General features: G+C 48.6%; 1 protein-coding gene across 2 annotated transcripts in view; it reads right to left on the minus strand.

Annotated features, from left to right (window-relative positions):
- Window positions 1-529: 529 nt before the first annotated feature.
- The window catches only part of LOC140386587 (cell adhesion molecule CEACAM5-like), a 126,252-nt gene continuing 102,624 nt past the window's right edge, over window positions 530-24,157 (minus strand). For both annotated transcript variants that reach the window (XM_072469040.1, XM_072469039.1), the window contains exons 9-10: window positions 7,132-7,239; window positions 530-1,046 (exon numbers count right to left, since the gene is read on the minus strand). In XM_072469040.1, coding sequence (XP_072325141.1) covers window positions 1,042-1,046; window positions 7,132-7,239 — 113 coding nt within the window. In that variant the 3' untranslated portion in view covers window positions 530-1,041. The remainder of the gene's footprint in view (window positions 1,047-7,131; window positions 7,240-24,157) is intronic.

The following is a 24,157-nucleotide window of genomic DNA, read 5'->3' on the forward strand; positions in this document are numbered from 1 at the left end:
TGAATGTTTCAGGTGGTGAATCGGGTGCCAATCAAGTGGTCTGCTTTGCCCTGGATGATGGTGAGCTTTTTGAGTGTTAATCAAGCTGCACCTGTCCAGGCAAGTGGGTATTGCATCACACTCCTGACTTGTGCCTTGAAGATGGTGGACAGGCTTTGGGGGGGTCAGGAGGTGAGTTACTCTCCACAGAATCCTAAGCCTCTGACCTGCTGCGGTAGCCACAGTATTTATATGACTCATCCAGTTCAGTTTCTGGTCAGTGGTAACGCCCAAGATGTTGATCGTGAGGGGATTCATCAATGGTGATGCCATTGAGTGTCAAGGAGTGCTGGTTAGATTCTCTCTTGTTGGAGATGGTCATTGCCTGGCACCTGTGTGGTGTGAATGTTACTTGCCACTTATCAACACAAGCCTGAATATTGTCTTGGGTCTTTCTGAACATCGACACAGACTGCTTGAGTATTGAGGAGACGCGAATGGTGCTGAACATTGTGCAGGGAAGTCACTTGAAATAACGGTACTCAGTTAGTTAGAAAGATAACAATTGGTTTTATTGCTGGAGAGAAATGTGTTAGGTGCACACTGAAGCAAACGCGCCCATGGACCACGGACCAGTTAGAAGCCATTTTGTGAGTGTTAACCCGAGAATACCCGTAATCCTTCATATTCAGCAGTGTCCATTCTTATTTCGGTGATTGATATTTTTTGGTGAAGCACTATGGCAGAAGGTAAAAGTCAGTAGCTGGTATAAATTAGATTAGCACTACCACAAAACTCTAATGTAAGATTATCATTGCAGTGACTTGCCCCTTTGAAAGTAAACCGTCAGGACAAACATTCATTGGCTGGTCTATCAAAGTCAAGATAGCCTCCATATTGTCCCAGCCCCTATGGGGTTGCAACAACAAGATTCGTTGATTGGTACATTTGCCCACAGGATTTCAGCAGTTGATTGACATTCCAGAGAGAGACGTTTTCAGCGTATGCTTCTGATGGTCCCTTCATGGAGCCTGCGACATCAGCAAAAATGCCTTCGCAATCTTAGCCTGTCCAACAGAAAGGAAACAACATTAACTGAGAAACAACCAGAAGGTATTGACACTCATCATTTGCCACAAAGGAAAAATCTAATCGAAACTGCACAGAGAGGCATCTGGGGAGCGCCGGTTAATGCATTGGTAACAATTACATACTGGTAATCTTTGAAAATGGTTTGAAGGATATTGAACATGTGCTTTCCACCACTCACAGGTATATGGAAATGCATAGATGTTAGGGGGACCCGCAAAGCACTTTCAGCCCAGACAGTGTGTGAACTTCCAGGCCACCATGTTGCCCAATCACATTAACTTACACCACTTTTTCCAATCAGCACTCCGATCCCTTACTCCAAGTTTTGCTCGTGTATATATAACAAATCCAGTTCCATGACCTGTGGGCCCCGTTGGGGCTGGGGTGCATCCTCACCCTCCCCCCCCCTCCCCCCCCCAACCCCTCTCCACCCCACCCCGGAAATTAGATTTGGTTCAGATAGTTAAGTTTCCTTTGACATTTTGTTTTGGGTACAGTGACCCACTTGGGGCTGTCACTCCCTCCCCCCACCCCTCATATTTGTTTCATTTATTGATTTTTAGTTTTATTAAAAGAGTACAAAACAAGTCTACTTGATCGCATTCCTCTCTGGGTTAAAATCCCTCTGCAACCACCCCCCCTGCTCCCCCGCCCCATTTGTCGAATGTAGTTGCACATCACAAACAGTGAAATCCTGAACGGGATAGGAAAGAGTTTCAAAAACACAATGGGTCTCGATGTTTAGAGCAGGAGTGATATCCTCTTGATCAATAACTGATCCGTGGCATCACCACCATTATTTTGATCCCCATAATGTTCCTGAATAAAATGGTGACAGAGTTGAGTCGGACGTCAGAGGAATTCACATTGAAACGCCACCAACTTGTAAGAGTCTAAAATCGCACAGAGGACACTGCAAACAGAGCAGAGCAAAATGACACAAAAGACTAACCACAAATAGGTTATAGGCAGGAAAACAAGCACTTGTGGTGGATTATCCACCACAAGATAAGATCTTTGAAAAAAAGAGATGGGGTTTGAACTTGCAAACTTTACTGTTTTCTAATGTCGCGTGAAATGATGACTGTTTTCTTCCAACCACAGATAGCCTTGTACACCATCTAAAAGATACACTGCAGGAACTCAACAATCATAATCATCTTTATTAGTGTCACAAGTAGGCTTACATTAACACTAACACTGCAATGAAGTTACTGTGAAAATTCCCTAGTTTTCTTTTATAAACCAAGATGGCGCCGGAGCATGGCGACTCTCTGCGAGCTCTCTCCCCCGGACCCTTTTCTTTTATCTCCTGTCACCGTTCTGACCTACTAAAACTATTTTCCACTTCTTATATAATTATTAATAATGTTCCACACTATAACCAATCACTGTTTGTCAATGTACCATTTGTCAATGTACTCTGTTGATTATTCTTTTTGTCTACTATGTACGTACTGTGTATGTTCCCTCGGCCGCAGAAAAATACTTTTCACTGTACATCGGTACATGTGACAATAAAGCACCCAGAGGAAATCCATGCAGACACGGGGAGAACGTGCAGACTCCGCACAGACAGTGACTCAAGCCGGGAATTGAACCCGGCTCCATAAGCAGCATCTTCCAGACCCATAACCGCAACTACCTAGAGGGGCAAGGAGAGCAGACACATGGGGACATTGACACCTGGAGATTTCCCTCCAAATTATACTATCCTAAATATATCCCCGTTCCCTCACTGAGTCAAAATCTTGGAACTCCCTCCCTAACAGCACTGTGGGTGTACCTACATCACATGATTTGCAGCGGTTCAAGAAAGCACCTTACTACCACCTTCTCAAGGGGAATTAAGGATGGGAACTAAATGCTGGACCAACCAGCGACATCCACATTTTTTTTTATTCGTTCATGGGATGTGGGCACCGCTGGCTGGGTCAGCATCTATTACCCATCCCTGAGAGCATTTAAGAGTCAACCACATTGCTGTGGGTCTGGAGTCACATGTAGGCCAGACCAGATAAGAACAACAGATTTCCTTCCCTAAAGAACATGAGTGAACCAGATGGGTTTTTACGACAATTACCTTGGTTACCTTTATGACGTCTAATTCCAGATCTTTATTGAATTCAAATTTCACCATCTGCCATGGCAGAATTTGAACCCGGGTCCCCAGAGCATGACTCTGGATCTCTGGATTGCTACTCCAGTGACAATACCATTACACCACTGCTCCCCACCCCCCCATCCCCATCCTGTGAATGAATTAAAAACTCCATGTGCATTTTAAATCAATGATTGTTTTTCCCCGCCAATTAAGTTGCTTGAGAAAATAACACATGTACACAGAATATATGGTACAGAAAAAGGACCAGTTGCACCCAATAAGCAGTCCTTGCTCCACAGAGCCTTGGGCGATTATGCTCCACTGGAGCCTCATCCAATCTTTTCTCCTCTAAACCTATCACAGTGACCCTCTTTTACTTTCTGCCTCATGTGTTTCTGTGTGTTTGCCTGAAATGCATGTGTATGATTTGCTTCAAACACCCTTGTGGAGTCAGTTCCATATTCAGATTGCTCTCTGGGTAAAGACGTTTCTTTTCAATTCCCTATTGGATTTCTTGGTGACTATTCCACCAGTGGAAACATTTTTTTCTGTATCCCCACTCTATCAAAATCTTGCACCGCTTCAAAGACCTGTGTTGGGTCAACCCTTGGCCTTCTTTTATCAAGAAAAAATGATGAGTCAGCTCATCCTTTTCTGGTCATGTTTTAGGCATCATCCTTGTAAACCTTCCCTGCAGCCTCTCCAGTGCCTTTATATCCTTTTGATAATTTGGTGACCAGAACTGTACACAATGCTCCCAATTGTGATCTAACCAAGGTTTGATACTAATTTAGCATAACTCCCTTCTTTTTCAATTCTGTTCCTCTTAAAAACATCAAGCCAATTGCTTTGGTTTGATGTTTTTACGGTCCTTGCTAACCTGTGGTGCAACTTTTACTGATTGGATGTATTAGCATTCTGAGACCCCTTTGTTCCTCTGCCCCATTTAGACTTGCAATGTCCAAGTAATAAGTGACCTTCCTATTATTTCGACCAAAATGTACTTCCACGTGTTTTACTGTATCCGAATTCTCGAGCCTTCAAGAACATCATAGCTGATCTGTTTGTGTTTCGAGTTCCACACTCCTATCTATCCCGATGTTCCTTGATTCCCTTGTCTAACAAGAATTTACCTACCCAGAATCATAGAATCAAAGAACAGTACAGCACAGAAACAGGCCCTTCGCCCCTTCAAGCTTTCATAGCTTTCAAGCTGTGCCGATCATGATGCCTGTCTGAACAAAAACTTCTGAACTTCCGGGGTCCATATCCCTCTATTCCCACCCAATTCATGTATTCATCAGGATCCCTCTTAAATGTCACTATCGTATCTGCTTCCACCACCTCCCCCGGCAGCGCATTCCAGGCACTAAAAGCCCTCTGTGTAAAAACTTGCTTCGCACATCTCCCCTACACTTTCCCTCTCGCACCTTAAACCTATGCTGCATAGTAATTACTTTTCCATCCAATGAAGGTGGTGGTTAACCTTCACTGTGCCCAGCGATGCTGATTGGTGACACTCTCGCCGTGGCTGTCGGAGAGATTCACTCCGGAATCGTGGATGCAGAGGGTGTGCTGCAGTGGCAGAGGTGTGATTTTTGTTGTTGTTCAAGTAAAACATTTGAAGTGTTTACTCAGAGGTGGAAACTGTTCATCGGTTTATTCACAGAGGATTGAGGGGTCAGCGGGGTGGGGGGGTTTCGGGGGGTTAAAAAGGGAAAGGCGGGATGTGGTTGAGGGTCAGTGTCAGGGGGGCTAGAGGGTTGTGGTTGTTTGTTCGGTTGATGTGATGTTCTTCTGATGTCTTTGGTTGTTTTATTGATATTTCGTATATTTATATTTTCATAGAATCAAAGAATTTACAGGTGCAGCCACTTAAAATGGCCAACTCCCGATTCAAAATGGCGGACGGCAAAGGCTGATGGGAAAGTCAGCCAACAAGACAAAAACGATCAGCTGCAGGTTGGCTGTGTATTTACCTCTGGAAAGGCCAGACAAGATCGATACCAGCTACCATCAGCATAACAAAACACCAGCCATCTGCCTACTAATGAGCAATCCCCGGGAATAATAAGCAACATTTAGACACACAAAGCATAACCAGACTCTTTGGCGCCAACAGGAGCCTACACAAAAGGAGGTGAACGAGCACCTCAAGACCGCCCATCGATCAGGGAACCGCTCCAGCATTGGAGAAAATCGAACCAAGCGATTGGGACAAAGTCCAATCACTTGGGACCAGGTACAGGGTCCACCCCGAAAGGCGGGAAGCCCCTGGGAACTATAAGAATTGAGTCCCAAGTTCAAATCGCTCTCTTCTCCACCGCTTCTCCAGCTCTTCACTCTTCAGCAGCTGGTCGAAACTGTAAGTCTTACTTCAACGCTCGCTACGAGATAGGCGCTCCTAGCTATCAATCTGTACCAACTTCGAATCCCGCAGGCTCAGAACCCGAACGAAAGGCCATTTGTTTCCCTGACCTGGTGGGCCAGTTCCGAGTTAAGTATAGACCTGTTAGTTGTAGAAGTAGCTTAAACGTAGAATTTGTGCATGAGTAGTGATTACTGTGTATAATAAATATGCTTTGATTTAAATCTTACTAATCGGTGTATTGGATTATTGATCATTACTCGGACTTGAACCACTTGGCGGTATCATAAAGATACTTGGCGACTCAAGAGCAAAGGTGATAAAACAGAGCAATTAAACCAAGGAGAAAATTAGCAACACAGGGCAGAAGGAGGCCATTTGGCACCGGCCCTTAGAAAGAGCACCCTAACTAAGCCTACACTATCCCCGTAACCCAGTAACCCCACCCAACCTGTTTTCTTTTGGACATTAAGGGCAATTTACCACGGCCAATCCACCTAACCTGCACATCTTTGGACTGTGGGAGGAAACCGGAGCATCCGGAAGAAACCCACGCAGACACGGGGAGAACCTGCACAGACAGTGACCCAAGCCGGGAATTGATCCTGGGACCATGGAGCTGTGAAGCAACGTTGCTAACCACTGTGCTATCATTCCGCCTTGAATAAAAATATAAAACAAAAAAATTAAACCAGAAGCATACATGTATTTAAAAGAAGAGGGCACAATATTGAAAAAAGACCACAGTAATTCTCTCCCAGTTTCCTAACCAATATTTATTCCTTGGTCCACAAGACTAAAAATGGATTATTTGCTCATGAGCAAATTAATGTGTGTCGGAGCTTGCTATAGAACTACAGAACCCCTACAGTGTGGAAGGAGGTCATTCGGCCCATCAATTATGCATCCCCCCTCTAAAAGAGCACCTTACTCCAGCCCTCGCCCTATCCCCGCAACCGGGTAAAACCACCTAACCTGCACATCTTTGGACACCAAGGGGCAATTTTAGCATGGCCAATCCACCTAACCTGCACGTCTTTGAACTGTGGGAGGAAACCGAAACACTAGGAGGAAACCCAGGTGCACGCAGGGAGAATGTGCAAACTCCACAGTTATCCAAGGCTGGAATTGAGACTGAGTCCCTGGAGCTTGTCATGATATGCAGACATGCAGATAATTATATACAGACAGGCACAGACAGGCAGCTAATGAACACAGAGAACATGACATGACCAATGAGCAGGCAGGACACTCAGGGGTGGTATTTCACTATAAAAGGCACGAGGCACTCACACTCCACCTCTGCATGTCTGCATATCATGTCAGAGCTGTGAGGCAGCAGTGCTCACTGTGCCACCATGCCGCCCTTTGGTGTCTTTATTTCTTGCACTACAACAGCAGCAACACTTCGATTGGCGGCAAAAACCCTGAGGCCGTGAAAAGCGTGATAGAAATGCGTGTTCTTTTGCAGCTGCCATGTTAACTGATATAGTCAAATATTCTGACAAGAGTTGGCACCTCGTCAGGTTAGGAAATTATTTTGTTTGACGCGTTGTCGGATGAAAGTGAGTGAATGAAAATCATATACTTCGCTGCTTGAAGATTACACAGGCACAGATGGCAATCAGGACCAGGACACCGACAACAGCAGCAGCTATCCAAGACTTGTTCTTGTAATCTTCAAGGTCGTCCGTCTCTGAAAGAAAAGAAGTTGGGGGGTAGAATAATTGACACAATCCTGCCACAAAAATAAGTACAAATAGCCGTTTGGTTGTGTAACTCCTGAGCATTGCTGGAAAAAGAGACTGGTTGTTGAAGCTTTTTTCCTTGCACTTATCATAACAATTCACCAAATTGTATAGGGAGCAACAATTTATATTGCATGTGAAGAGAGTGTTGATTGTTTGGCAAGTGGTGTCTGATGCAAACCAATCAGCACTCTCTTCATGTTCCGTATACAGTGTTCCGTTTCAAATTTGGAACTCTTGCAAATTATCCCGATCTATGCATGATGAAAAGCTTCAACAGCGTGTCTCTTCTTTCAGCCATATTCAGAATCAAGTACACCTCATACATCAGGGAGTATCAGTCAAGTTTCATTTCTACATTAATAATCATTAACACTATTGATAAATTAGCTCCAATTATAAGTCAAGTTGTCAATTATGGAAAATGTACGTCTCAATTAAACCAGTGGTTGCCTAGTGCACTTTGTCCCATCACTTGTCTATTTCTCTGAGCGAAACACTGGGTCCATCTGAACCTCGACAATGAACCCAAACTCAATTCCCTACATGAAAATTTATGTCGTTGAATTCGACTAATCTGGCATTTTGTAGCTCGAAGCTCAAAAGTGATGAGGAAGCTCCCTCGGTGTGGTAAAAATGTAATTGCCTCGCTAAAATTCTGATGGGACATAAACCATAGAACCATAGAATTCCTGCAGTGCAGAAGGAGGCCCTTTGACCTTTCAAGTCACTAGATTAATTCTGGGGATGAAGGACTTGTTTTAATAGTAATAATTTCTATTGTCACAAGTAGGCTTACATTTACACTGCAATGAAGTTACTATGAAAAGCCCCCAGTCGCCACACTGCGGCACCTGTACGGGTACACTGAGGGAGAATTCAGAATGTCCAATTCACCTGACAATACGTCTTTCGGGCTTGAGCAGTTTAGGCCCATGCTCGTTGGAGTTTGGAAGAATGAGAGATCTAATTGAGGCATATAAGGGGGTACAGAGATTGACAGGATAGATGTGGAGCAGATGTTTCCCCTTGTTGGATCCTCTCTTGTTGGAGATGGTCATTGCCTGACACTCATGTGGTGCAAATGTAACTTGTGGCGGGTTTTGCAAGTAGTTTTCTGCCAGCTCTGCTGGTGAGTTCTCCACCTCAATCAAACATCACTTAGTCACAGGGTCCCCTGTGTTTTTCGACGGCGGAGGCGACCCCGTTGTCAACGGCATTTCCTGGTGACAGCCCCCCTCATCGCCGGGAAACACGTACGCCAGCGTGGGACTCGAATTTCCCATTGGCGTGAACAACCTAACCGGTAAATCCTGCCCATTTTTTGGGCCCTGGAGAGTTTATCTCCGGTTCAACCCACACTTAGAGGGCAGAATTTAACTGAAAAATGTCTAAGTTCATTTGTGGTGGGTTTCGCAGGGTGCTTCTGCCAGCTCTGCCGGCGAGTTCCCCACCGCTATCCAATGACACTTTGGGCCCGATTTAACCAAAATGTTTTGAACTATGGAAGCGAGTGGGTACTGAGCGAGCTTTCCTACACTCGGCCCGGTGAGGCCATTACCACAATAAAACATTAATTGGTCCACAAAACAAGGCCCCACAGGCTTCTCACCACAAATGATGGTCCCGCCGGCTGATTCGCTGGGACTGCGCTCACCAGCCCCCTGCAAACAAGGGACAGCAGCACTTAAACCAATCCTGCACACACAACCCACTTAGCTCACAGCCATGCCGCCTCGATGATCAGCATCACACTTTGGCAACCTGGGCAGACTACTCAAAGTGGTAGTGGCCAAATGGGATGCCCTGTTCCTCCGAGGGTCTCGGAAAGTCAACCACAGGGCAGCCAGCGCTGCCTGGGAGGAAGTGGCAGTGGCAGCCATCTCGGGGAGCGTGACCAAGTGGACCGGCACCCAGTGCCGCAAGAAGGTCAACGACCTCCACCGGGCCGCTCGGGTGAGTCTGCACTGGCCCCCCGACCCTCCCACCGCCGACAAGAGAATGCGCCTGCAAGCCCCGCCCAGCACCGTTCTGTGCCCCATCCCACCCATGTCCAGCAGTGCCGCCCTATTCCCCCCCCATACTCACCCCATACTCCCCACCATCCCCCATACTCCCCATCCCCCCCATACAGTCCATCTCCCCAAATCCCCTCCCCCAACCCCCAAATACCCCCACTACCCCTCCGATGAAGAAGGCATGCGGCAACGATGACCCTTCTGTGCCCCACAGGAGAAGTTGGCCCACAACTGACGGGAGACCCAGATGGGCGGCGGGCTGCTGGACCTCAGAGCCCTGACGCCCAATGAGGAAAAGGCCCTGGAGGTCCTGGTGGCCAAGGACAAAGGAGAGGTTGGATAAACTTGGTTTGTTCTCACTGGAACGACAGAGGTTGAGGGGCGACCCAATAGAAGTCTATAAAATTATGAGGAGCATGGACAGGTGGATAGTCAGAAACTTTTCCCCAGGCTGGAAGAGACAATTACTAGGGGACATAGGATTAAGGTGTGAGGGGCAAAGTTTAGAGGAGATTTTTCGAGGCAAGATTTTTACACAGAGGTGCCTGGAATTTGCTGCTGGAGGAGATGGTGCAAACAGGTACAATAGTGATGTTTAAGGGGAGTCTTGACAAATACATGAATAGGTTGGGAATAGAGGGATATGGATCCCTGACGTGTAGAAGGTTTTAGGTTAGAAGGGCAGCATGGTCGGCAAAGGCTTGGAGGGCTGAAGGGTTTGTTCGTCTGCTGTACTCTTCTTTGTTGTTTGTTGTTCGGCTGTAACGTGAGATTCAGAGGGAGTTGCCAGCGACACTCCAGCAGGTCCATAGGCAATTGCAGGGGTCCCAGAGGCTACGGACACAGAAGATGGCACCGGCAATGCGTGGCACCGAGGCCAACACTGCTAGGGTGGCGGCAGCAGTGGCGAGCCAGGTGCACGATATCAGCAACATGAATGGAGGTGTCCAAGGCATGGCTCAGTCAGTGATGGCCATGGCTGAGCTCCTCCAGAGCATGACCCAGTCGCTGGAGGATGTTAACCGGTACCAGGTGGACCTTGATTAGGTGCTGCGGAGCATGTCGCAGTCTCAGGTGGGCATCGCCACGGTGCTGCAGAGCATGTCCCAGTCACTGGGGGGCAATCCCAGTCACAGGTGGGCATTGCTGGGGCTCTCTAGAGCATGTCCCAGTCACTGAGGAGCATCGGCAAGGGCTGCAGACATTGGGGAGCCGCCAGGTCTGGCAGGGCCAGATGACGCCGGGGCAGCCTGGGCTCGATCCAGCTGCCCCATCGCCCCGAGGTGAACCCGAGGGCCCGATGGGCACCAATCAGGACGTGGTTCTGAATCCCCTGAGTTCCACCCTGACCACAGCGCGTTTCGTAGTCTGCACCCAGTACAGTGTGGCACAACGGGGCATCATAGTTAACATAGAATTTACAGTGCAGCAGGGAGCCATTCGGCCCATCGAGTCTGCACCGGCTCTTGGAAAGAGCACCCTACCCAAGGTCAACACCTCCACCCGATTCCCATAACCCAGTAACCCACCCAACACTAAGGGCAATTTTGGACACTAAGGGCAATTTATCATGGCCAATCCACCTAACCTGCACATCTTTGGACTGTGGGAGGAAACCGGAGCACCCGGAGGAAACCCACGCACACACGGGGAGGATGTGCAGACTCCGCACAGACAGTGACCCAAGCCGGAATCGAACCTGGGACCCTGGAGCTGTGAAGCAATTGTGCTATCCACAATGCTACCGTGCTGCCCACAAACCATGTGTCACCGGCAAGTGTGTTGTACCCTCCGGCCCCAGAGCCCCCAGAGGATACCCGCCAGGGGAATTAAATGCCATGAGACAAGGTAAGCAGCAGGATGCCTCCACCTTTGATTTGCATCCTGCGGACACACATAGATGCAGCGGTAGAGCATGACAGGCTAAGCATGTCGAGGATCACTGAGAGAGCACTGGGGGAGGGGGTGGGGGTATGGCGGGATAGAGGGTAAAGGGGGTGCATTGTGAGGAAGCATGTGGGAGGGGTGGGAAGAGTGGGGCAGCAGCATTGGGATAGTGGGTTGGGGACACCTCTGTAAATCACTAAAAATAGTCGACCTCGACGAATATGACACCTCTGGCACTGTCTTCCGCTATGCGGGCCGAGCACCAATTCCATTCTCTATATCCCCAGACATGGTGGTCCTGGACTCCTCCCTCCACACACACACCCCCAGGCCAGCACACAACGTACAGGTGATGGGTGTGAGCGAACATTCAGCAGTCAGGCAGGCAGGGCCAAACTATGGAATTGAATCAGTAGCACCAATGCCCGGCTCCCTGTGGGTTATCATCACCCCCCCTGCCCTCACCCATGACCTGCTGACAGTCTTGACATAGTCCCATTACCCTAGAATGCTGTTATACTGACTCTGCGAGGGTGCGAAATGTGGCGGAAAAGTGGGAAGGAAGAGGGATAGGGGGAGAGGGGAGTGATGGAACTGGGTAGGGATTGGGGAGAGGGGGAGTGACAGATGAGTCCACGTTCTATGTGAAGTTCTGATGTCCATGGTCCTCCGGGCTTTCTGGTCCCTTGCCACTGCCACCTGTCCTCCAATCTCCGGCTGGTCCTGCAGGTCCTCCCCGGGCTCCTCCTCCAGCCCCTCCTTGTCCGATGTCTCCTCATCCTCTTTCCTGGAGGTGGCCACATATTCCTCTCCCTCCACCTCCAGCACATTGCCCCGCTGCTGTGCCAGGATGTGGAGGACACAACAGACCACCACAAAACGGGTGACCCTCTGGGGGGGTAAACTGTAATTTGAGCAGTCCGATGCACCGCTGAATGATAGACCGGATGGCCGCATGGGCCTCGTTGTATCAGGTCTCCGCTTCGATTTCCAGCCTCTGTATTGGCGCCATTAGTCAGATCCTGAGTGAGTACCCCTTTTCTCCAAAGAACCAATCGGCCATCCTGAGGTGGTTCTCGAAGAGGCCTGGGATGTCTGATTGCCCCAGGATGTAGCTGTTGTGCACACTCCCTGGGAAGCTTGCGCCCCCGTGCATGATCTTCATGTGGTGGTCACACATGAGCTGTATGTTCATGGATTGGAACTCTTCCTGTTGATATGGGCAGTCCCAGATAGCCATCGATGCGTGCAAGGTGACATGCGTACCATCTATTACCCCCTGGACCTGGGGCACCCTTTGATGGTGGAGAATCCAGCTGCCTGAGCACCTTGTTGGGCCTGGTCCATGTCAAAGTTTATATAGTTTTCTGTCCGGCCAAACAGGGCATCCGTGACCTCAAAAATGCACTTGTGGCTGTAGCTTGTGAGATGTCGCACAAATCCCCGCTCGAGCCCTGGAATGATCCTGAGGCATCAATGTTCAGGGCTGCGGTGATCTTGACAGCCACCGGGAGCGGGTATCCTCCTCCTCCATGTGGTGCCAAGTCCGTGGGACATGACACAGGTGCTGCACCGACTCCTAATTGAGGCGGAGCACACACGGCCGGTCGTCTGTTCGAAAGACCAGTGACGTCTGCACACCTTGGGCCATTGCAGGCCTCCCCATCTGAGTCCAACTGCTAGATGGGCGGCTGGGTCCTCGGGCCTCAGGGTGTGGGGCAGTGCCCTGCACGAGGGCCACCATCTCAAGCCTCTGTTGACGCTGCATCTGCTGCCTCCTCTGGCGTCTGGCCGCCTGGTCTGACAGCAGCACCATTAGGGCAAGTTCCCTGGGGTCCAAGATATCATCCATCACGTGCAATATCTGTAAGAATTGGGAGAGGGTGTGAGACTGACAACTATCAGTGTCTTCCAATCCAAAACACTCCAGCCCCCCTATTGCTCCTCCTCCGCCCTCCCCCCACCCCCATTGGACATTCTCAGCACATGCACTCCCGGCTGTAGTGGGGGCCTCTGCTCACCGGACCCAAGATCCTGTACTTCAGACACCCAGTGGCGCCGGGTTCTTTGCCTGTGAGCAAATATGGGTACTCACCTTCTCTGGACCCCGCAGCAGCCCTTCTGCCAGCTTCACATTTTTAAAATGGAGATGCCACATTACAACTTGCTGGAGAGGCGGAGTAGGTTGAAAACCGACTTTGGTGCGCGCTGTTTGGTCACGCCGCTTTTTGACGATATGACAATATGTATCTTGTAAGAATAATGATGGGTTAACAATTTACTGTAACTGCATCCAACCACTAGATGATGATCAAGCGCATACATGTGGATCACATGATACTCTTGATTCGGGGAGAAGGTTTTTAGGCGAGGTAGAAAATAGTCATGTTATCAGGAACTCTGTAACTAGAATCATAGTTTTAGTGAATCTGTAATCTTTTATATCTTAGCAAGCAAGTCAAATCTATTTAGTTGTGATGTAAATAAATTGGCTTTGTTCAAACACAGCTTGATTTTCTTTGTGAGACACGACACTTCGTAGCCATCCTCATTCAGAAAGCAAAGAACACCACATGCATGATTCTCATTCCAATGACTCGCGGGTCCTGGATAGGCCCTGCGCTGTGTGAAGACTGTCGGGAAGCCAGCGGGAGCCCTCTCGTGGGATCTACCAGCCGTGCTGCGCTTGAGTGAGAGTGCAACAGGGCCGGCAGATCGCGCCCAGATTTTTTTCAGCAACGAGGAGCTGAACACAGAGATTGGGCCACCATTTTGAAAGGGTTCCCCATCTCTAAGTGAACTCATGGGTCGCCCACTACCCCCATCCATGGGCAATGTCACCCCAAACACATGGGCATTACCGCACACTCTCCCCCAAGTGAGGACAAACCACTATGGGGTCCCTAGTGGCCCACCCGCCCTCTTCAGGTCTCCTCACACCGTCTTACAGGCCCCCCCCTCCTCCCAGGACCGCCATCTGTCGCCCTCAAACATCTCAGAGGCCCCTGCTTACCCACCCTGCACCGCACCCCCCCCCCCCCCCCCCCCCGCCTCCACCATAATATCTCTCATTCCACCTTCCTTTCATGGGCATGGCCCCCTCGGGTCTGACCCTTGGCAGTTCCAGCCTGGCACCATGGCTGTACCAGAGTTAACATAGAACATAGAAGCACACTCCAGGCCCTTCGGCCCACGATGTTGTGCTGACCATTTATCCTAATCTAAGATCAACCTTACCTCCACCCAGGGCGGCATGTGATGCAGTGGATAGCACTGGGACTGCGACGCTGAGGACCTGGGTTCGAATCCCGGCCCTGGGTCACTGTCCATGTGGAGTTTGCACATTCTCCCCATGTCTGCGTGAAGTTTGTCATGATATGCAAACATGTAGCTAATGAACACATAGAATAGGACATGAGCAGTTAGGACACTCATGGTGGTATCTCACTATAAAAGGGATGAGGCACTCATACCCCACCTCTTTCCACAGACCAACATCTACAGAGTGAGACAAGGTGTATCCTCAGCATCACACCCCAGCACATGGCTTAGAGCAAGGCTGGTTGAGTTAGACTGAGTTACTACACTTAGATTAGCAGAGAGTCGAACTCATGGAGAACTGTGCTAATAGTTCAATAAAACACTTTGAACTCACTTCAAAGTCTGGAGCATCTTTTACTCAAAACTGCATCAAGAGTGGCTAAGGTAAATATTGGTCCTTTAGAGGATGAGAAGGGTGATTTAATAATGGGAGATGAGGAAATGGCTGAAGAACTGAACAGGTTTTTTGGGTCGGTCTTCACAGTGGAAGACACAAATAACATGCCAGTGAAGGGTAGGTCATGCCTCACAAACCTTATTGAGTTCTTTGAGAAGGTGACTGAACAGGTAGACGAGGGTAGAGCAGTTGATGTGGTGTATATGGATTTCAGCAAAGCGTTTGATAAGGTTCCCCACGGTAGGCTATTGCAAAAAATAGGGAGGCTGGGGATTGAGGGTGATTTAGAGATGTGGATCAGAAATTGGCTAGCTGAAAGAAGACAGAGGGTGGTGGTTGATGGGAAATGTTCAGAATGGAGTACAGTCACAAGTGGAGTACCACAAGGATCTGTTCTGGGGCCGTTGCTGTTTGTCATTTTTATCAATGACCTAGAGGAAGGCGCAGAAGGGTGGGTGAGTAAATTTGCAGACGATACTAAAGTCGGTGGTGTTGTCGATAGTGTGGAAGGATGTAGCAGGTTACAGAGGGATATAGATAAGCTGCAGAGCTGGGCTGAGAGGTGGCAAATGGAGTTTAATGTAGAGAAGTGTGAGGTGATTCACTTTGGAAGGAATAACAGGAATGCGGAATATTTGGCTAATGGTAAAGTTCTTGAAAGTGTGGATGAGCAGAGGGATCTAGGTGTCCATGTACATAGATCCCTGAAAGTTGCCACCCAGGTTGATAGGGTTGTGAAGAAGGCCGATGGAGTGTTGGCCTTTATTGGTAGAGGGATTGAGTTCCGGAGTCGGGAGGTCATGTTGCAGCTGTACAGAACTCTGGTACGGCCGCATTTGGAGTATTGCGTACAGTTCTGGTCACCGCATTATAGGAAGGACGTGGAGACTCTGGAGCGGGTGCAGAGGAGATTTACCAGGATGTTGCCTGGTATGGAGGGAAAATCTTATGAGGAAAGGCTGATGGACTTGAGGTTGTTTTCGTTGGAGAGAAGAAGGTTAAGAGGAGACTTAATAGAGGCATACAAAATGATCAGGGGGTTGGATAGGGTGGACAGTGAGAGCCTTCTCCCGCGGATGGATATGGCTGGCACGAGGGGACATAACTTTAAACTGAGGGGTAATAGATATAGGACAGAGGTCAGAGGTAGGTTCTTTACGCAAAGAGTAGTGAGGCTGTGGAATGCCCTACCTGCTACAGTCGTGAACTCGCCAACATTGAGGGCATTTAAAAGTTTATTGGATAGACATATGGATGATAATGGCATAGTGTAGGTTAGATGGCTTTTGTTTCGGTGCAACATCGTGGGCCGAAGGGCCTGTACTGCGCTGTATTGTTCTATGTTCTATGTTCTATGACTGATGGAAATGAGGCTATGACAGGTGAGGACCTTGAGAGGATTGTTATCACCAAGGAGGTAGTGATGGGCAAGCTAATGGCGCTAAAGGTAGACAGGTCTCCTGGACCTGATGGAATGCATCCCAGAGTGCTAAAAGAGATAGCTAGGGAAATTGCAAATGCACTTGTGATAATTTACCAAAATTCACGAGACTCTGGGGTGGTCCCGGCGGATTGGAAATGAGCAAACGTGACACCACTGTTTAAAAAAGGAGGTAGGCAGAAAGCGGGTAATTATAGGCCAGTGAGCTTAACTTCGGTAGTAGGGAAGATGCTAGAATCTATCATCAAGGAAGAAATAGCAAGGCATCTGGATGGAAATTGTCCCATTGGGCAGGCGCAGCATGGGTTCATAAAGGGCAGGTCGTGCCTAACTAATTTAGTGGGATTTTTTGAGGACATTAACAGTGCGGTAGATAACGGGGAGCCAATGGATGTGGTATATTTGGATTTCCAGAAAGCCTTTGACAAGGTGCCACACAAAAGGTTACTGCATAAGATAAAGATACATGGCATTAAGGGGAAAGTAGTAGCATGGATAGAGGATTGGTTAATTAATAGAAAGCAAAGAGTGGGGATTAATGGGTGTTTCTCTGGTTGGCAATCAGTAGCTAGTGGTGTCTCTCAGGGATCAGTGTTGGGCCCACAACTGTTCACAATTTACATAGATGATTTGGAGTTGGGGACCAAGTGCAATGTGTCCAAGTTTGCAGACGACACTAAGATAAGTGGTAAGGCAAAAAGTGCAGAGGATACTGGAAGTCTGCAGAGGGATTTGGATAGGCTAAGTGAATGGGCTAGGGTCTGGCAGATGGAATACAATGTTGACAAATGTGAGATTATCCATTTTGGTAGGAATAACAGCAAAAGGTATTATTATTTAAATGATAAAATATTAAACATGCTGCTGTGCAGAGAGACCTGGGTGTGCTAGTGCATGAGTAGCAAAACGTTGGTTTACAGGTGCAACAGGTGATTAAGAAGGCAAATGGAATTTTGTCCTTCATTGCTAGAGGGATGGAGTTTAAGACTAGGGAGGTTATGCTGCAATTGTATAAGGTGTTAGTGAGGCCACACCTGGAGTATTGTGTTCAGTTTTGGTCTCCTTACTTGAGAAAGGACGTACTGGCACTGGAATGTGTGCAGAGGAGGTTCACTAGGTTAATCCCAGAGCTGAAGGGGTTAGATTACGAGGAGAGGTTGAGTAGACTGGGACTGTACTCATTGAAATTTAGAAGGATGAGGGCGGATCTTATAGAAACATTGAAGATTATGAAGGGAATAGATAGGATAGATGCGGGCAGGTTGTTTCCACTGGTGGGTGAAAGCAGAACTAGGGGGCATAGCCTCAAAATAAGGGGAAGTAGATCTAGGACTGAGTTTAGGAGGAACTTCTTCACCCAAACCGTTGTGAATCTATGGAATTCCTTGCCCAGTAAAGCAGGAGAGGCTCCTTCATTAAATGTTTTTAAGATAAAGATAGATAGTTTTTTGAAGAATAAAGGGATTAAGGGTTATGTGTTCGGGCCGGGAAGTGGAGCTGAGTCCACAAAAGATCAGCCATGATCTCATTGAATGGTGGAGCAGGCTCGAGGGGCCAGATGGCCTACTCCTGCTCCTAGTTCTTATGTTCTTATGTAAGTGGCAGCTTGTGTTATTCCAAATTACATAACACAACATGATACCAGGAGTCTGTTCCATCTAGTTAGCTCAACTCAGCAAGATCCGTGACGACCAGCGAATGTATACCAGCACAATGGAAAAGATTCAGGCTCCTCACCAGCTCAGGACCTCCGGCAATCTCAGTGCCAACTGGCGGACATTCAAGCAGAAATTTCAGCTTTACGTCAAAGCATCAGACCTCAATGATGCCTCTGATGCAAGGAAGATAGTTCTTTTCCTCACCAGAGCGGGTGATCACGCCTTGGAAATATTCAACTCCTTTCACTTCGCCGAAGACCTGGACAGGTTTGACAGCCACTGTGAGGTGGACACCAACAAAATCTTCGAGCCCTACATATTCAAGCAGCGATTGCAACGTAAAGACGAATCCTTCACCTCATATTTAACAAAACTTAGACTGCTAGCGCAACTTCGGTGATATCACTGACTCCATGATCAGAGACCAAATCGTTTTTGGAGTTCACTCTGATCCTCTTAGAGAGCAGTTACTGAAAATCAAGCATATGATCCTGCCGGTCACGATTGAAACATGCACAGTGCATGAGCACGCTAAACATCGCTATTCCCAGTATAAAACAGCAGAAAATGATAGACTAGCCTCCCACGAGGCGTAGAGTGTGCAGGCCATCTCCCGGATGAAGTTCCTCAACATTGACGATAGCAGCCATTTCGCGCGCTCGTCCCGGTTCCCGACGCATACGCGATGCGAACGGGATAACAAAGCATCCGAAACCCACACTGCGCAGGTGCAGACGTCTGAGAACCGCACTGCGCATGTGCAACAATGCACGGAGCGTCAAGACATTGACGCATGACGCTGTTTAAACTGCGGGAAGCCAGGCCACTATGCAGCCCTGTGCAGTTCTGCACCACCAGTCAGGAGCCAGCGCTCCCAATTCCGACGACGTGCATCCGGAGTGTGCAACAACGCCTACATGATTCTGATCCTGGCAGTGCTACGGATCCAGATGATGAATGCCTGGACAACACCTGGACACAGGTGCCTCTGCCAACCTCCTCTCACTGGCAGATTCAGACGCATTAAGAAGCAACCCATGGTCCTTCCAGCTGCCTGCAAGCTCCTGGATTACAATGGGAATGCCATCACGGCACTGGGATCCTGCCATCTGCACGTATCACACAAGCACGGTTACGCTTTGAAATTGTTAAGCCGGACAGGGCATCCCTACTAGGTGCGCACGCCTGCAAGCAGCTGAACCTCATTCAAAGTGTTTACACCACAACATCCTCCCATGTGTATCTTCAGGCCGGCATCGACGACATCCTTGCCCAGTATCCAGTTGTGTTCAACGGGATGGGCACGCTGCCATATCGATACAAGATTCAGCTACGACCTGATGCCAAGCCAGGGGTCCACGCACCACGACGAGTCCCTGCTCCACTGAGAGAGCGCCTGAAGGCACAGCTCAAGAATCTTCAGCAAAAAGGCATCATACCCAAGGTTACCGAACCGACTGACTGGGTCAGCTCGATGGTGTGCGTAAAGAAGCCTTCGGGGAAGCTGCGCATCTGCATTGATCCCAAGGATCTCAATAAGAATATCATGCGGGAACACTATCCCATCCCAAAGTGGGAGGAACTCACGAGTGAGATGGCACACGTGCGCTTCTTCACCAAATTGAATGCATCACAGGGATTTCGGCAAATCCAGCTGGAAGAGTCCAGCAGAAGGCTCTGTACCTTCAACATGCCTTTTGGCAGATACTGCTACAATTGCATGCCATCTGGCATCATCTCGGCATCGGAGCAGATGGTGGAAGGCATTGAAGGGGTTCGTGTGTACGTGGACGACATCATCATATGGTCCACGACTCCTGAAGAACATGCTCCCGTCTCCGGAATGTATTCCGCCATGTACATGCCAACGGCCTAAAGTTAAACAGGTCCAAATGTTGTTTTGGCACATCAACGCTCAAGTTCCTAGGCGACCAGATCTCACAGCATGGTGTGCGCCCGGGCAGAGACAAAATTAAGGCCATCGAGGCGAGGACCAAAAGGCGGTGCTGCGCTTCTTGGGTATGGTCAATTTTCTGGGCAAGTTCATTCCAAACATGGCCACACACACCATGGCCTACGCAACCTGGTGAAAAAGTCAACTGCCTTTGAGTGGAAGGCGGCACACCAGACAGAATGGCTGGAGCTGAAAGCCAAGCGCACCACTGCACCAGACCTGGCATTCTTCGATCCGGACTGGGAAACAAAGATATCCACAGATGCGAGTCAGGGTGGCATCGGTGTGGTGTTGCTTCAACGAGATGACACGTCATGTTGGGCACCAGTAGCCTATGAATCAAGGGCAATGGTGCCCACTGAAACCAGATATGCACAGATTGAGAAGGAGTGCTTGGGTCTTCTCACCGGCATCCTCAAATTTCATGATTATGTCTATGGCCTGCCGACATTCACTGTCGAGACACATCATAGGTCTCTGGTCCACATCATCCACAAGGACCTGAATGACATGACGCCTCGGTTGCAGAGAATCCTGTTTAAACTTAGGAGGTATGACTTCAACTTGGTGTATACACCTGGCAAGGAGATCATCATCGCTGATACATTGTCCCGCTCCGTCACCTCGCTCAGTGAGCCGCTGGAGATCATCCAGCACATCGAATCACAGGTGCAGCTGTTTGCTAGCACTCTCCCGGCAACAGATGAGAAGGTAGTTCTCAGCCGTGATGAGAGAGCCAAAGACCCCCTCTTGCAGCGCGTCATCCACAACCTCACAAATGGCTGGCAGAAAATGCCCACAATTTTACAATGTGAAGGATGACCTGATGGTGATTGATGGTATCCTCCTCAAGCTAGACAGGATTGTCATTCCGCTCAGTCTCCAGAGCTTGGTGCTGCGCCAGATTCATGAGGGACACGTGGGCGTCGAGAAATGCAGACGCAGAACCCGGCAAGCTGTCTACTGGCCCGGCATCAGCCAGGACATCATGAACATGGTCCTGAACTGTGCCACCTGTCAGCGGTTCCAGCCAGCGCAGAGCAAGGAGACGCTCCAACAGCATGACATAGTGACCTCTCCGTGATCCAAGGTTGGCATTGACCTCTTTCATGCGAATGGTCGTGACTACGTATTGATCATCGACTATTTCTCGAATTACCCTGAGGTGCTGAAGCTCCCGGATCTCACCTCTCGGACTGTCATCAACGCCTGTAAGGAGACGTTCTCAAGGCATGGCATCCCAATCACCGTCATGAGCGACAATGGCTCGTGCTTTAGCAGTCGAGAATGATCCACGTTTGCCAGGTCATACAATTTCCAGCATGTCACCTCCAGTCTGCAGCTCAATGGAAAAGTCGAGAAAGGGGTGCACATTGTGAAACAGCTCATCTGCAAGGCCGCGGACTCTGCTTCCGACATACACCTTGCACTGCTCGCGTACAGGGCGACCCACTGTCCATTGTCATGTCGCCGGCTCAACTCCTGATGAACAGGGACCTGCGGACGACGCTTCCAACCATATACTACCCAACCTGGATCACCTCCCGGTTCTGCAGAAGATGCAGCAGCTCAGAGACCGTCAAAAGCAGAACTATGATGCCCATGCCACCGATCTGCCCGTGCTATCCCCGGCAGACACTGTCAGGATCAAGATACCCAGCTGCAGTTGTTCGACAGGCCGTGCCCCCGCTTGTACGTATGTTGTACGTATGGCTGATGGCTCCACCGTGCGAAGGAATCGACGGGCACTGCGCAAAGTTGCCTGCCCGTAACCACTTTCTCCTCCATTTCCATACGTAGAATTGCCAGGCTTCCATCCCGCCTGTCACGGCGCCGTCGTCCCCTCCGCCACCTCTCCGGCGGTCGACCAGGATCAGACATAAGCCTCAGAGACTGGACTTGTGAACGTTTGTTTTGTTTGCTCTGTGGTCCTCCGTCAGTCACGTTAGACAGGCTCATTCACATGTAAATACATTCACATACGCCAACAAACATAAAAAAGGGGCAATGTCATGATATGCAAACATGCAGCTAATAAACACATAGAATAGGACACGACCAATGAGCAGTCAGGACACTCAGGGGTGGTATCTCACTATAAAAGGGATGAGGCACTCACACCCCGCCTCTTTCCACAGACCAACATCTACAGAGTGAGACAGGGTGTATCCTTAGCATCACACCCCAGCACATGGTTCAGAGCAAGGCTGGTTCAGTTAGACTGAGTTACTACATTTAGATTAGCAGAGAGTCGAACTCATTGAGAACTGTGCTAATAGTTCAATAAAACACATTGAACTCACTTCAAAACTGGAGCATCTTTTACTCAAAACTTCATCAAGTGGCAGCTTGTGTTATTTCAAATTACATAACACAACAGGGTTCAGCCCCACAACCCAAAGATGTGCAGGTTAGGTGGATTGGTCATGCTAAATTGCCCCTTAATTGGAAAAAAAAATGATTGGGTACTCTAAATTAAAAAAAAACCTCCACCCCTTCAATTTACTGCTGTCCCATATGGCTGCCCAGGAGTTCCTTAAATGTCCCTAATGACTCTGACTCCACCACCTCTGCTGCCAGTGCATTCCATGCACCCACCACTCTCTGTGTAAAGAACCTACTTCTGACATCTCCCCTGTACCTTCTTCCAATCACCTTAAAATCATGTCCCCTCATGACAAACATTTCCGCCCTGAGGAAAATTTTCTCTGCCTATCCACTCTATCCATGCCTCTCATCACATTGTGCACCTCTGTCAAGTCACCTCTCTTCCTTCTTCACTCCAGTGAGAAAAGCCCTAGCTCCCTCAACCTTTCTTCATAAGACATGCCCTCCAGTTCAGACAGCATCCTGGTAAATCTCCTCTGCAGCCTTTCCAAAGCACCCTTCCTGTAATGAGGCGACCAGAACCGGACACAATATTCCAAGTGTGGTCTAACCAGGGTTTTATAAAGCTGCAGCAAAACCTCGCGGCTCTTAAACTCAATCCCCCTGTTAATGAAAGCCAACACACGATACGCCTTCTTAACAACCCTATCAACCTGGGTGGTAACTTTGCGGGATCTATGTACGTGGAGCCCAAGATCTCTCTGTTCCTCCACACTTCCAAGAATCCTGCCTTTAACCCTGTATTCAGCATTCAAATTTTACCTTCCAAAATGAATCACTTCACATTTATCTAGGTTGAACTTCACCTGCCACTTCGGAGCCCAGCTCCTGTCAATGTCCTGTTGTAACCTGCAACAGCCCTCGACACTATCTACAACTCCAATCTTCGTGTCATGGGCAAACTTACTAACTCACACTTCCACTTCCTCATCCAAGTCATTCATAAAAACCACAAAGGGCAGAGGTCCAAGAACAGATCACTGAAGGATATCACTGGTCACCGACCTCCAGGCGGAATACTTTCCATCCCCTACCACTTGCTGTCTTCTTTAGGCCATCCAATTCTGTATCCAGACAGCCAGTCTTCCCTGTATCCCATGCCTCCTAACTTTCTGAATGAGCCCACCATTGGGAACCTTATCAAATGCCTTACTGAAATCCATATACACCACATCCACTGCCCGACCTTCATCAATGTGTCTTGTGTCATCCTCAAATAATACAATGATGCTTGTGACGCATGATCTGCCCCTCACAAAGCCATGCTGACTATTTTTAATCAAACTATGTTTTCCACAATAATCATAAATCCTATCTCTCAGAATCTCCCCTTTCCAATATTTTGCTCACCACAGACGCAAGACTGACTGGTCTGTAATTCCCAGGGATTTCCATATTTGCTTTCTTGAACAGGGGAACAACATTCGCCTCCCTCCAATCATCCAGTACTACTCCAGTGGAGAGTGAAGACGCAAAGATCATTGCCAACGGCACAGCAATCGCCTCCCTCGCTTCCCATAGTAACCTTGGGGTATATCCCATCAGGCCCAGGGGACATACCTATCCTGATGTTTTTGAAAATTTCCAGCACATCCTCCTTCTTAATATCCACCTGTTTGTGTCTATTAACCTGGTTCACACTGTTCTCATGAGCAACAAGGTCCCTCTCTCTAATGAATACTGAAGCAAAATATTCATTTTGGGGCCCCCCCTATCTCCTCAGACTCTAGGCACAACTTCCCTCCATTATCCCTGATTGGCCCTACTCTCACTCTGATCATCCTCTTATTTCTCACATAAGT

This window comes from Scyliorhinus torazame, chromosome 12 (genome assembly GCF_047496885.1).
Source record: "Scyliorhinus torazame isolate Kashiwa2021f chromosome 12, sScyTor2.1, whole genome shotgun sequence".
NCBI lineage: Eukaryota > Metazoa > Chordata > Chondrichthyes > Carcharhiniformes > Scyliorhinidae > Scyliorhinus > Scyliorhinus torazame.